Genomic DNA, 15,681 nt, shown 5'->3' with positions numbered 1-15,681 from the left:
TAGCACTCACTTCAAAGGAGTGATTAATGATTTCATCGAGTGCACATCAGTGCAAATCATATACTGAAATCAGTAAGCAGCGGAAATGTTGGAACGTGTATGCAGATTCCGTTCATCGAGAAGGAATTCTTCATTACAGGTATTACAATGAGGCAAAAGGTAAATTAATAGCACTAAAATCTCAGTGGAGGAAGCTCCAGCTGAAGGGCTCCTCGGTTTTAAAAGTTTAGATTTTTACCTTCCATTTCTGATCAGGCCTCGGTCTCTTTGGAATGTAACTTGTAGAGAAAAGAGGGAAGACGGGAACAAATAATGGCAATTATTTTTTATCTCAAAATGCACAGCACCACCATCAATTTGAAGGCAGGCAGCAGAACTGGGATATTTTAATAAATAACACATAATGTAAAAACATACCTGCACGCGTGAAGGTGAAGGATTGAACTGCAATTAAAAAAAGAAGAAGAAAGTGGATACGGTGTGTTGAATCATACGCATGAAAAAAGGTGCAGTAAAAAAAACATTCATAAAAACAGGTGTGGCACTTTGCAATGAGTCCTTTCGTCTTTGCTTTGCTTGTTCATTTGTCAATGATGGGATGTCTGCACGGGCATTTTTTGATGAAACTAGGGGCGCTAATACGTCTAACCACTGCATTCCAGCATTTTCTGTATTACGCTGATTGCCCTGAGGGAAACAGTTCAACTGAAGTTGACACATTTGACCCCTTTTGACCTGGGGCATCTGCACCATCATCATTTTATTCACACATTTTTTTTCCAGAATAGAAATTGGAACTTCTTGTTCTTCTCTCTTTAAATGAAATTGTACATATGTGACACCTCAGAAAATAACAAAAAGCACATGTAATGCTGTGTTTAAGCATTTAATATCAATATATTTAAACCTATTCAAAACATTTAGACATATATTTCCAGTAAAATTGAAACGTGATGTTTTGGTGTTAAACTCAATTTGTTTTGAGAGAAGGGATCAGAGAAGTAATGTAAATCCCTATTGCATTAGGAAATCACAGGGCTCTCTCCCCAAGTCACTGCAATGAAAGCTACAATACACATTACGATAATGGCAGACATGCTAGACTCACAGAGGGATAAAAGAATATTTCGTACGTAAACCTAGACGCGCCTCGTGTTAATGTGCAAACAACACCAGCCATGGTCTGATAATGGAAGGGGATGTTAAATTACTTATTTCGCATGAATGTATTAGACTGTTGAGGTGCGGTGCTGATGGAACTCAGCACAGTTGATGCACATCAGTGCACAGTGAATTAAAGTAAATAGGGCCTATTTCCATCTGTACTGAATACATTTCCTTTGTTCTGCATTTTAGTCAACTCAAATGGAGTCACATCAGTGATGTCATCAGCTTGTGTTGGAGAGAGAGAGAGAGAGACATAGTGTGCTTTGAGATTCTGTCTTGGTGCAGAACCATGTCAATTGATTTTTATTTTATTTACCTGCATAGTTGCTAAGTCCCTTCCTCTTTTTTCTCCTCCAGTACAACCAGGCACTGAAGCCCATGAGAACAATCCAGCAGGCCCCTCCCAAACCAGCGATGAAGGCTGGCTGCTTCACCACGTCTGAGATGCTATTGTTGCCCTCCGATCCCGTCATTACGTCTCTCAGTTCTGCACCTGGGGGCCCCGCACACAAGTAAACACAAGCACACAAAGGCACACAAAAGATAGAAATGAACAAATAATTACGTCTCAACAGTTGTTGCCTTTGAAAATCATTCAGGATAAAAAATAAAAATCAATTACATTTCCATTTGTGGTCCAAAACATGCCTTTTGCGGTTTTAAAGTAGACAACAAATAAATTGATGTTTTGAATAATAGCAAAAGATCCATTGTTTAGGTATTATGCACTTTAAAAAGAAAATAAAGACAGCATATAAATACAGACTACTGGAAAAGCTAAAAGATGAGACCATGAATAAATGGAAACAAAAGAAGAAAAAATAATGCACAGGGGGGCAACTGTGATAAAAAATAAATAAGAAAACGCACAACAAAAAACAAAACAAAAAAACGGCATCAGTGCATCCAATATGTAGGCAGAGTAAATCAATTCAGCATTGCACTTATCAACTTGAGCTGCAAGACACAAGATTGACAGAGCAGCTCTGACAGAGTTTGATTTTCTGTTGCAGCTACTGTGCTGTGAAATTAGATTCACAGTCTCCAGCAGGAACTCCCCCGCCCCATCATTAAGCTTCAGTCCACACGCCTGTGTTTCCTTTTCTCTGTGCGTTAAGGGTGTTATTATATATCAGTCAAAAGTCACAGATGAAGAGCATCTGGCCTGGGCTCCGATATTGATTCTGGGCTTATATACTCTGGGCATCCTTTAGCGATGTGATAAGATGTGATAGGCTGATAAGCTCCAACAAAAACACTGTTGACTTTGTTAGTGCCAGCTGGACACATATTGAAGAGTATTATTGATATGGCTAACAGTACTTGGCACAGTGTTACCAGACACCGCGCTTATTAATGAACCGCAATTGATTTCTCAGGAGCGCAATCTTCTTTCTTCAAGTCTAATAAATTGATAAATCCTTTTTCTAGACCCCCTCAGTCTGTGATGGAGACCGAGGTCCCCCATTATGAGGTCATTTCATTTGCCCCTGGATTTGGTGTGTGTGTGTGTGTGTGTGTGTGTGGATTACCCAAGATGATGAGCTGGGGTTTGCTCTTGACCCCCACCCCTGCACTGGTGCCTGCAGCCACCTCCACATGGTACTGCACTCCAGTCTGCAGCCCCCCAACAACCACTGAACGGATGGTTGCATCCACAGACTTATTGACATGAAAGCGGGTTTCGTTGGCTAGACACCAGATCTGAAAGAGACCGACATGCCAGACAGAATTCATTATAAGTACATTACTAACATATTCAATGTGGTTATCAGGGGTTTGATCCCACCTTGTACTCCTGGATGATGCCGTTCTGTTGGTCGGAGGGAGGAGGGTCCCATGACACGCTGATGGACGTGCTGTTATGGCTGCCGACTGTCAACACCGTCACTTGCTGCGGAGCCGCACCAGGGGCTGATGTGTAAAGGGGGGGGGGGTCAAAAGATTAAAGAAACAAAGGAAACACATAAAAGAGTGAAATTATTTAGCATATTGTTAGTTTTTTCTTCAGAAATGTGAGTGTTGACTGTTTTTTTTTATCATCTCAAAAAAAGGATTTGTCTCATCCACGACCTCAACTCATATACAGCAAGCCATACAACAACCTATGTTATAAGCCAGTGTGGCAGATGGCTACCAGAGCGCTTCATCTCAATGTCCTATCTTAATGAAAGTTCTTTTTGGGGGGATGCACTGGAAGCTAAAACAATGCACAATTCTTCAATTATACTAAGTTTAGGAAACTATAATCTAGTATTCAAGGGGTAAATTGCGCTCGACTAATTGCACATACAATAACCATTCCAAGCAGGCCAGCAAGTTCCGATATGAGCAGAATTTGTTTTCAGGCAAAGGAAAAATGTCCGAGCCAAGCAGCTAACATTATTACCATAATGGACTAGAACCATAATGACCACATGTAAATGCATTAAAGGTAGCTGTATTCAATTTTGTGTATCTCATCTTAATGAAAATTGTCAGCCTCTATGTCCACTAATGAGAATTCTGAAATGGCTTGTCAACAGAAATGTGGTGCTATGCCTCGTGTTGCCAAATTCAAACTCTCTCTTTATTGGGTCATTTAATTTTTTTCAAATGTACCACACTAGCCTGATAACCTGCATGGACAGATTGGCAATTTGATTTGAAGAGACTCCAGGCAGCAGGAGGCAAACACCATGCCTATGCAACTGAGCAAATCATCATCTCTCACTCAACGGACTACACAGCCACTCCGGGTACACAGTTCCTCATGATTCCCATTAAAACTATCATTATGTTCTGACCGAGTGACTGAAATAACTACTCGGAACCCAATTAAGGAACTGAAAATAATAATGCTATCGGCAGTGTGTTCATGTAAGCAAGGCACTGAGTGGTGCAGAAAAGCCAAAGCAGGTGGGCCGTGACGGGATTGTCCTGTTTGCCACCTGGCCAGAGAGCAACATGACTTCTCCAGATGGGATTGGTTCTGGAAATGGTTGGGAAAAATGCAACAAACATGTGCACATTGCCTCAGTGAGAAACATGCTGCGATTGTTTTGGTAGATCAGATAAATGAAGCCAAGCCACATTAAGAGTAGAACAAAAGAGTATCTCTGCCGGTCTTCTGACATCTGGGAAGCTCTAAACATCTGGCTCAGTAAACTCATATAATACATTTTTGTTAAAAAGATGAAACAAAGCTTCCTCTATGATTTAACTTGTACTTAAAAGAGAGGCTCTGAACAGATATGGCATGTCGGCAGAAATATTTGACAGCTTGGCAGTACAAAAGATTTAAATCCGCCATATAAGAGGCACTTTATTTTTATTACATTCAACAAATTGACTCAACCCAGTTTGAGCATATCTATATTCAGCCATTTGGACTGTATTGACTTTCCGAGGCAATTGCTGTTAAACGAACTCTTGCGGATATACTGTCACAACATCGGCAGGATTCTACCATTCAGAAAGAAAACGGACTCATTTACTGATAGCCAAATGTAAAATTCCTACACTTATATGACATATTTATGCTGAGATATCATCAGGCATGGCCACACATAACCTTTGCTTAAAACAAACGGGATGCAGGTGGACTGTAGTGGAAGTGAGTCTACCTTTACAAATGATTTTGATTGCTTGCCAACATCCTGCAAATAACAACAATACATTATGTGTCTTAGGCAATACATCATCTTTGTAGGCCAAATTTCATAAAATCAAATCAAAATCATAAATCTATTGAGAGGAACACACACACACACGCACACACACACACACACACACACACACACACACACACACTATCTAAAACATCCAATAGAGCGCAAACTGCCATTCTTGAGAGATTTTCCCAAAACACTGTACAAAGATACAAAACTGTTGGACTTTTGTTCCAGAGATATGAATTCACTTTCACATAGTTCAAACTACAATCATACCATACATATTTTGGTGAGAAAATGTGAGTGCAAAATCAAGCAAGTAAGCTCGTGTTTTCCAAATATCACTTCTGTGGTGCTGTTCCCATAACTTACATTAGGAAAAGACAGGAAGCATTAAGTGTAGTTACATGCACAAGAACAATCCCTGAGGATGAATAATGGCTACAATACCAGTAATGACTCGGGATAACATTACAATAAATGGCCAGAACAGCGGAAAAGGTCAAAGGGTATGCTCTTAATAATGTGACTAATACATATATATTAAGACTGATGAACACAGTTACTACAGAGTTATTTAAAGCAAATCATAATTCCAATGTCTCCAACATTTCAGTTTTTAGTCACAGCTGCGCAATTAAACAAAAGCCACTTAAGCTGCTTAATGTCCTGGTGTACAGGGTATAAAGTGGTAAACATAACCTGCTATGCAAATGAGTGCATCAATTAGGGAAATTGATTTATGAATTAGCAAACATTTCTATGTCAACATAATTGTCCCAATATAACACATGTGTAAAGTAAAATAAACTCCATCTAGCACAGGACCAGGGAGTTCTGTTCTACACAGGATGCTGCTGTCTTTTCCCCTCACTGACCCTCTTGCCATAGTCTCATAATATCAGTATATCTTCATTTTAACAGTATCTACCTTGGTCGTAATCACACCATTGCACTCCCTTTGATTTGCTATCGGCAATGGTGGAACCCCTGATGTTACAATGGATGATAGGGATGATAGGGATGATAGGGATGCCACAGAGCCAACTGACTCTGGCCACAAGCCTCCCATAAACTACTTATCGAAGGGATGTGAGTATCATTAATCGTAATGCACATGTTTTTCTCCTTCTTGCAGAGGGAGACATCGGCTGTTTTAACCTCCGAGACCCCTAAGACGCCCTCTGCTAGTATTTCAAAAAGAGTGGCACATTCCCAATCTGCCTTTCATAGATAGAGTGTTATGCTCATAATTCTGCAGAGCAGCACGTTTCCGGTCTGGAGAGTATCAGCAGATCAAGCCAATTTTCTGTACCACGACGCCTGGTTTCCAGAATCCCGAGTAACAACAGCATGTGCCCCAGTCCACAAAGCCCTCCAGTGATCCCGTGTGGCCATTTTAATTGGGCTACAGCAACGGGAATTCATCTTTGTAGCCTCTGTTCATAGCCATCCTCATCCTCCTGCGAGGAAGATGCAATAATGGCTTTATAATGACCTGCTCTCAGTTCAGTACAAGCCATGTTCCATACATTGCAGCTTGGAAGGCACATGAATGCAGTAAACTTCATCAAGAGGTGCCCAGCCAGCAGGCAGAACACTGTGTTTATGAAATACAGAAAGCATGTCAGGTCATTCTTGACCTTGAAAATGGTAGTTTGAGAATCCTATCTCAAGGGACAGCTTTTTCCTGAGTTCACAACCTCATGAAATGGTCCTCGTTTGTTCAGTTTTTATGAGAGTTGCTATGGTGTTATCCAATAGCTCCATTAGGACTTAGAAAAAGCTATTGAGAGGACCCTTTTTTTTTAAATCTAATTTTCTTTGTTGCATTTATTTGTTGACATTTTGGCAAACTGGCACCATTAAAAGTATGTAAAAAAAGCAATTAGCGGTTCCTGTTTCCAATGTACCCATGAACATAGAAATAACTATAACTGGATTACATTGATACTAAACACACACAAAAAAAGTCCTGGAGTAAAAAGGGTATATTCATAGTGGATATATAAGATAATGAAAAGGGTAAGTCCCATTGTAATAAAAATAATGTGTTTAAATTTGATTGAGGCCACCTTTATGTTATAATTAATTAATCAAATTATACTACAAGTTGTCCATTTTACTAATAACGTATGTAACTAATGATTTTATGTTAAAGTAATGTGCGCAACAAACAGTTGAAACAGCAGCGGATCATTTGACCTACACACGAGGAGGACAAGACCAATAAGTATCATCGGAGATTGAAAGTGTCTGTGTGTTTGGGTTGATAAAGGGGGGGGGGGGGGGGGGGGGGGGGGGGGGGGGGGGCAAGGGGAGGGGGGTGAAGGGGGGGATCATGTCATGCAGCTCTGGTTGGTGTGTGACGGAGACAAGGCAGCAGGGGTCCACTGAGGAGCAGAGAGAGAGTTGAGCTTATGTCAAAGGAGACAGTTTGTGCCCTCCCCTTCTGCCCACCAACCCACAGAGGCTCAGGCTTGTCACGGACCCCCACTGCGCTGTCTGGTAGACCTGTTTTCCCACACAGGGGACGTACTACTGCAGCAGTGTGCGTGTGTGGGCGGGTGTACTTGAAATGCCATTATCCATTACTATCTAGCCATGAAGCCATTACTAGAAGCAACTAAATATAAAAGTAGGTAGAACCATTTACACAAGAGCATCGGTGCATGCATAAGTAACTAAATCGTGTATTTCTTTGCAACATGAAATCAGCAGAGAAATTGATTTCTGTCAGAAATGTGAATTAATTTGTCGCTTACCTTCTTCCATAGTGCGTGCTGTCATGGATTCACTGTCTGCACCCTGGAACTCATTGAAGTACGGCCGCACTTTAATCTCATAGACGATGCCTTTCTTCAAACCGGAGAGAGTTATGTCCCTCTCCGAGGCAACCTTCAAGTCCTGCATCTGCCAGGGCCCTGGGGAGGGCAGCCCTGACGTCTGCCGGTACAGAACGCGGTAGCCTTGAATAAACTGGGATGGATTCTCAACCTGAAAGGACAGGAGAAGGAGAGAGAGTCCAATGAAGACATGCTGTACGGTAATGATGTGGGAGGTGGCGTACATCTGTGTGTAAACCGCTTTGGAGCTGCGTTAGTGTCCTCTGTCAGCGACAATACACGCTTACTTAATCATACGGATTAATTAGCAGCAGAGGAGCCAGAAACCACATGGAGAGAGTTGTAGTCTATTTGCCAAAGCTGAACAGCACCCGAGTCAGACCTTCAGGACAATTTTAAACTCAAAATACTGGATCAGAACAGTTCGACTTCTGTTTTTGCTGGTCCATTTCCAGAGAGGAGTAAAATATGTAACATACAACTCATAGCAATGGCTTATTAACAAGGGCAGAAGCAAGGAAAGGCTTTTACAAGTGATATTAAAGCAGCTGTTTATCATCAGGCCGGTCCAAACAGATTAGGATGGATCTCTTTTCTCTCTCTGTCTCTTCCTCTCTGTAGCCTCAGTCAGCAAGTCATTAACGGAATGATTTGACAACCTAAAAGCCTGATGGAGATAAGACGTAGTGCCACTCATGTGTTTGTTCATCTCTGTTACTGGAAAAATAATTGATGCGGTTGAGGCCATGCATCTAAATAAATTACCCTCCTCTGTGTTTACTATCCTATAGTCTTAGAAGATAGCCACAGAATGAATCAAGATGTGGTCTAGAGTAAGAGTCATGGTTACACCTAGTGACACTTTGTTTGGCATCGTTGTCACCTGACATTTAGTTGAGTAGCAGATTGTCCAATTAAAGTTCACTGAAATATGAAATTGGAAAAGCAACTCTTGCAAACCAACAGGACTTGCACAGGGCAACAACGACTTCACAACACATCCAGCAGTCCCGCAGACACTTTTACTTGACATTCCGTAACGAATGAGTGTGTTCCTCGCTAATGGAGCCGGGTCGCGTAACATCTTTACAGGACTTATTCGGAAAGGACCACAAAAGCCGGTTCTTCCTGTCACTGCGTAAGTGTGCAAGCAGCACGCAAGCTTGACATAGAAGACTAAGGTAAGCCCATCCTCTGTGTGTCATTAACCTACAGCAGCAGTTACTAGGGACACCTTGCTAACGGACAGAAATAACATTTCTAAGATAAAGGGCTGCCTTTAAACTGCCTCCAGAAGTGACACTTGTAGCACTTAATGGTGATGTATTTGTCCTGAATAGAAACATTAGTCTTGATACCAGCATCACCTCAAACCATTTTAAATTGATGGAGCACCAGCTGCTCAGACTATAATAGTGTAGCCATCCCTCAAACAATTTACTCTGTGAGGGTGCAAACTAATCCAAACATAGTGACATGCCAAGTATATCGTTCCCAAAAGCCTCGGTGAGATTTGTTGTGCTGCTCTGAAGGTACAACTACTATAATTAAGTTGTGCAAGTACTCACAGTCCATGTGACCTGCACTGAAGTGGAGCTAAGGACCACGGGGTTATGCATGCTGACTACCACATCTCCCAACTCCTTCTGCACGCGGCGATGGTCCACTCCCTGCGCTGTGGGACTTATGTCTAGGAGACAGAAAGGCATTCAGAAATGTAGAGTGGAATATTGATGCGTAGATATAAGAATGAATTACAATACACTTATTGTTGTACCTTGAGTCCGGACTGGCTCAGACATGGGGCTGGGGTCCCCGAGCCCTTGAGCATTGACCGCCCTGATGATGAACAGGTAGACAGTATTGGGTCGCAGGTCCTTGACTGTGAACTCAGTGGTCTTCACATGGTCTGCCACTGTCTGCCAGCTGTTACTCACTGACTGACTGTAGAAAGAGCATGAGTAAATTGAATTAATTAGGAAGCTGATTATTATGATCATTATATATAGAAGTAATCTTCTATATATGTGGGCAACTGTGGGTCAGTGGTTAGCATGCCCGTCTTTCAATCAGGGGGTTTGCGGTTCAATCCCCGCCCTAGTCGATGTGTCCTTGAGCAAGACACTTAACCCTGCATTGTTCCCTGTGTCTACAGTGTATGAATGTAACATGATTGTAAGTCGCTTTGGATAAAAGCGTCAGCTAAATGACATGTAATGTAATGTAATCTAGACAGTTTATTCAGGGCAACACTGGTTGGCCGTGTTCCTCGAGACTGGAAGCAAAAAAGCACATGTCATACAGTAATGACATACCATATTCACTTGTGAAATCTTTAGAAAAATGTCCTGTCATCCTCAAAAAGAGTAATCGGGGTAGCACTTATGTCACGCTAAAACTTTGAAGTCCTTTCTTTTAGTCAACTATTTGGTAAGAAAAGAACAAAAGCTATGTCTCACATGCCAATCATTCTCTGCTTGAACTGAGCTTTTATTTTCCAAACAATTAGCATTCAAATTAAAATACCAGAATAAAAAGAAAATCTTTTACAAATAATTGTAAGCCATTCAGAATATTCTGCTTGGAACTGCCCTGGCTTGATTGAATGCCCACAGAAACGCCCTCAACGGCCATAAAAGTGTGGGGTCACTAAATGTAGCTGGAGGACATAGGTCACAGACATACCCAAAGGCCTCGATGACATAGGAGGACACTGGGGAGCCCGCCTCTGGCCCCGGTTCCCATGACAACGAGATACTGCTCTTGGTAACATCAGTGACCAATGGCTTGGAGGGCGGCCCGGAGAGGGATGTTGCGTTGTGAGGCATGAAGTCTAAGAGGTCAGTGGAGTCTGACAAAGATGGAAATATAGAGAGAGACATCATGAATACCTGCAATAGCAAAGCATATCTTGCATACAAATGTGAAACATGAATTATTTCTTCTGAAGCAGACCTCTGACATCCAAGTAGGCACTCCATGATGTTTCTCCACTGGAGCTGGTGGCAACGCAGGTGTACAACCCGAGATCAGACAGCTAAGGAAGACAGATTATGATATTATCCTTCAGGCTAAAACAAGCCACCATCTGCATCTCAATCATTACAACTTTAACAATTGTCACACAGATCATATTCTAAACTAAAAGCAAATAATTAGGTGAAGCAATCTCTATGAACCTAACCCATATATATTTCCTCTGTAATATCTATAAAAGAGTTTTCTCCAATGATGTAGTTTTCAGGCTGTGCTTAGTTTCTGTATTCAACTGAGTCCAATAGTCTTTGTAAGTCTGATCCCTGATGGATCCTACAAGCTCTTACGTCACTCTGGGCTTTTGAAGGAGGTTCACAGCTAGTAGTACTGTACAAATGCATTAACCTCCACTGGCCTGCATTTGGCTCCAGAAAAGCCGGAGAGTGGATGAGGAAACTTTAACACCGGCCAATGAAAAAAAGAAAACACAGTAAGAGCTTACATTCAATTTCTTAATTGATTTCCTCCAATAATAGTCACCCTCTATCCCCAGAGCCATCAACATTATCATCATCAGTGCTGACGTGGGGAATAAGAGATGACAATTTATTGTATATTGGTAATGCCTTAGGAACCACTCACAACTCTGCTATCTCTCATGAGAGTAGAAGAGAGGGTGACACAAGAAGAGCACTTTGACACTGTGACAGAACACTGTATATTGAACTTTCTCCATTAAATTAGCCCATTTAGCCCACTCACTTGTCCCCGTCCTTGAGTCCTTGAGTCTAACTGCCGCCTCAGAGACTCGGACTAAATAGCAGCATTTAACAACTTATAAAAATCAATACTCACTATTCATCTTTTAAAAGCAACCTGACTGCACTTGTCCATTTGAATTACATTTAGCTGACATCAGCAGGCAGATGAGAGAATTTTAATTTCGTCCTTCACGTGCAATAAAAGAATAAACACGAAACAGAACGTGTGTGTTAGAATATAGCTATTTCCCTTTGTGTAGCTGTTTCTATTGGCAGTAAAAGGTAGGTCAACAAAATAACACAAATAGGAGAAGAAGAAGAGAAATGACATTGAACTGCATACATGTACAACATGCAGGAATACTTGTGTGCACAGAGTGATTATTTGCAGTACACAACTATAAGTGTTCAGCTGATATGGCCGCCGAGTACAAAACAACTGTATTTTTGACTTCGGGGGGGAATTATTTTCTAAATAATAATCCTTTTGTTTTGACTAATTAATCCTTGTTATTAATCCTAATTAATATATACTGTTTCCAGTTCTCACCAATATTTTGATGGTTATCATTATGCTATTATTTCAATTAATTACAAAAACAAGACCCGCATGGCCATAACCATGGAATGATCCTGTTATTCTCGACAGTATATTAAGTAAAGTGCCATGTACAATGCTGCATGCATCCATTTCTCTGTAATCCACAATAACCCACCCTGGTGCTCTGGATCTGAAGGCTGCCATGCTCCAGCAGGGAAAATCGCAGATCCTTTCCAAGCAGATTGCCGCCATTCTTTCGCCAGGTGACTGTGGGCTCTGGGTCCCCTGATGCCTGACACTTAAGTAGAGACACACCTCCCAACGCCTGCGTTTGATTGGCTGGGCCCTGTCGGATAATGGGTGGAGGGCGGTCCTTCAGGGCTACGGATAATAATCAAGGAACAGGTGTTATTTTTTTCCAACGCACATTTCTAACACTGTGTTTTTGACGTCACAGTCTCGGCATGGAGCAATGGCTTTCTATTCTTACTCGTTAGATTTGTGGGGGGGGGGGGGGGGGGGGGGGTGGAGGGAGAAAAAACATGTGACCTTATCACAAGGTGGTAATTTGTGACTGCAGTAATTGCATTAGTGACTGCAGGCCCAAGATGCTAGGGTTCAATCTGATGGATTTGTTGTGAGAGGAAGTGATGTTTTGTGAGCCTTTTCTACAGTAGGGCAGTGTGCTCATGGCACTGCATCACACCTTGAGCTTTAATTACTAGGTGAGGATTAACGATGCTTCACCCGTGGTGCTAATTACCAAACCTTCTTTATAACACCTCTCAACACATTCATGCCTGTCCTCTCCCTTCCTGACTCACGGCCGTACCTCCACCCTCTTTCCATCTCCCTCCCTCCCTGCCACACAACCAAAAACTAAACTCTGAATTAGCATGCCGAGCAGAACAACAATACATCTTTTTTTAAAGCTTTTTATAGCATGTTATATCATCCGGAAAACAGGCTGCGCACTCTGCAACAGTAGTATCTGGAGTGTTGAAGCTCTCTGGGCCTTGTAACTACCCCCCGCTTCCAATTTCCTCACTGCTGCTCTCCACTGTTATCAGGTCTGTCTCCAGTTGTACAAGTGTTTACAGCAGCTTCCCCATGCTTAATCTTTCATCACACCTTCTTCAGCACAATGAGGAACACGGCACCTCGAGCAACTGGGTGAAGGTACAGTCAGGAGAGACACATGTGATATGCCAATGATTACTGTACAGATGCTGAGCAGTTTGCATTTGTGTTGCAACATCATCTCCAACGTGATGTTGCTGACAAGCATTTATTAGGATTTTCACAGAAATAAATGCTTCAATAATGAGTCTTTCATGGGGAACTTCAGTTGAGCGTCAGTCTTCCTATCAGCTAAAGAAGGACAGTCTAGCATTTCATTATCAGGCAAACAATACATCTACTGTATATCAAGTTTTGAATACTCCCCCCCCCCCCCCCATCTCTCAAGGGATTAGAGAGCCAAACAACATGTGTATTGCTGTTCCTAATTTAGCTGTAGTCCTGTAAGAAATGCAATCCTATATTCCAGCCATTAGTGACAAAGGTAATGCCTGCTACTGCGTGAATGTGGGTTATTAAAACATTGATAAGATGAATGTATCTATTTCAAGCATAACAATAAAAATACTATTATTTAAGACTAGGTATGAAAGGTAACTCTCGAGGTCCGTGGTTTTTTCAAGCATCGCACAAGTAGCCTCCAGGCATCTTCAGTGTAGGAGTCCGCCAGACAGGTTGAAGAAATACACACAAAATCTTCTAATAAAGTATTCATCCCGTGTAGGCTTGACATATGGCTTTAAACAGAGTGGAGCTTGGAGGGCAGCGGGCATGCTCAGCTTAGATTCCCAGTAGTTACATTAGATGCTAATGGTAACCCAGTCTAAAAAAGGGCTGAATACAATGACTATGTTTCCATCCTCACACACGACCTTCGGCTAACGTATGCAGTGGTGTGTGTGTGCATTAGAGTGCACGGCTGCTGTTCTTACAGTGGTCATGTGAACTGCCCTGTACTCACCTATTCTGCACAAAAAACCCTATAGCACGAACCATTTTCATAAGTCTGACTGGATATTTAATAAACCTGTCAATCACACATCTGACTTAGCGCCCAGGGTGGAGCACTAGTCCATATATGGACCATAAGAAAAATGTACATCCAATGCAAGACCCTCTTTGACACCCCTAATCATGAGTAATGCCAGAAACGTCACGTCAACTAGACTCGGTATCACGGCAACTCTCCGTTTACGGTCATCAATCAACCTCATTTCACCCTTCCCTCTTGCTCGAAACCAACCATTTTGATATTGATCCATCTCTTCTGAGTGACAGAACAGGAGTCATTTCCTCTCCAAAAACCCTTCAACAGATGTCAATTTAATAATGTGTGGGAGGAAAAAGCCAAGAAACAAATGGAGAGGAGGGCATAAACAGCTCCCGGCTGGCGGCGGCACAGCACTTAATGTTGACATTAAAAGCTTTGTCAAAGGATTTTTTTTTTTTTAAGTGTCTCTCCGTTGAGTAGGCAGTTTTATTTTACACAGTTTTAGTCTTTTCAGACCATTCACATTACCACAGTGAGGTGATAATGAAACAAGATGACTGTGTGGGTGACTAGCTTTTAGAACATACTGTAAGATGCATCTTTGCCGATCTGAGTGTGGGCAGACAAGTGCTGTATGCATCAAAACAAAATCAAATGCAAATTTGTGTCATTGCAAGTTTATATAATTCCATCCCATCCATTTTCAATACCGCTTATCCTCATTAGGGTCACGGGGGCGCTGGAGCCTATCCCAGCTGACATAGGGCGAAGGCAGGGGACACCCTGGACAGGCCGCCAGTCCATCGAGGGCAAGTTTATATAATTCATATTTCATAATTCTTAGACATCTTTATTGACCCTTTACATGTCATCAAACATATGCACGTGCATGTTGGCAATGGAAGTAGTGTTTTGCTCCAGCCATCCAGATGAGCTTCGAACCTTGAATTTATTTTGTCGACATGCGTCAAAATGTTGTTGTTGTATGTTCAGTTGCCAGAATCGATATTTTAACAGCGGACTCAAGTTCACAACTGCTTTTAGAGGAACAGGTGTGTCAGTTTAACAAGTGACGTGTTAACTGTCGACTTATGTTATGTTATGTATCTGAAATTGATTGAGGCTTTTACGAGGACACCTAAACAGAACATTCTGGTCATGTTTTCTCAGCTGTCTTAGCTAGGTTTTTCCACCAAATACATTTATTCATCTGGCCACTTAATATTGGCCCACTGCCTTAAGTATTGGATCCACTCACTTATAGCTCAACTTGTTTAGGTTGCATGTGTGATCTTTGGTGATTATTAATGCCCTAGCATAGCTTGACAAGCACGCAGCTGTACTTCCATTGCCAAACAGTATGTGAACACTTACGTATGTCGTTATTGTTTACAAACTGTAAAAAGGTATACATAAAACAGTGATGTTTCTTTCATCTCCGAGCTATTAGGAGTAATCCCTCCAGATTTGACCCTATAGGGAAAGGTAATGTTCCATTCTGGTGAAATGACCTGAAAATTGAGCATTGCAGTCTAATAATGTTTTGTATTCACAATACCATGCATCTGCTTTTCTGATGCATAGAGTAATTAACTTAACAAGGCGTAAAAAAAAAAGAGGTTATTAATGCATGTTGGTGCTGTTATATCACATACTTTAACGAAAT

At 41.6% G+C, this 15,681-nt stretch overlaps 1 protein-coding gene across 1 annotated transcript in view; it reads right to left on the bottom strand.

Annotated features, from left to right (window-relative positions):
* The window catches only part of LOC117742882 (roundabout homolog 2-like), a 74,578-nt gene that overhangs the window by 8,829 nt on the left and 50,068 nt on the right, over window positions 1-15,681 (bottom strand). Inside the window, exons 10-20 of the mRNA XM_034550531.1 lie at window positions 12,120-12,325; window positions 10,622-10,703; window positions 10,352-10,517; window positions 9,444-9,610; window positions 9,235-9,356; window positions 7,586-7,817; window positions 2,957-3,081; window positions 2,700-2,871; window positions 1,484-1,660; window positions 418-444; window positions 239-278 (exon numbers count right to left, since the gene is read on the bottom strand). Of these exons, the coding sequence (XP_034406422.1) occupies window positions 239-278; window positions 418-444; window positions 1,484-1,660; window positions 2,700-2,871; window positions 2,957-3,081; window positions 7,586-7,817; window positions 9,235-9,356; window positions 9,444-9,610; window positions 10,352-10,517; window positions 10,622-10,703; window positions 12,120-12,325 (1,516 nt within the window). The remainder of the gene's footprint in view (window positions 1-238; window positions 279-417; window positions 445-1,483; window positions 1,661-2,699; window positions 2,872-2,956; window positions 3,082-7,585; window positions 7,818-9,234; window positions 9,357-9,443; window positions 9,611-10,351; window positions 10,518-10,621; window positions 10,704-12,119; window positions 12,326-15,681) is intronic.

Source organism: Cyclopterus lumpus, chromosome 14 (genome assembly GCF_009769545.1).
Source record: "Cyclopterus lumpus isolate fCycLum1 chromosome 14, fCycLum1.pri, whole genome shotgun sequence".
Lineage (NCBI taxonomy): Eukaryota > Metazoa > Chordata > Actinopteri > Perciformes > Cyclopteridae > Cyclopterus > Cyclopterus lumpus.
This window is presented reverse-complemented; position numbering and strand designations above follow the sequence as displayed.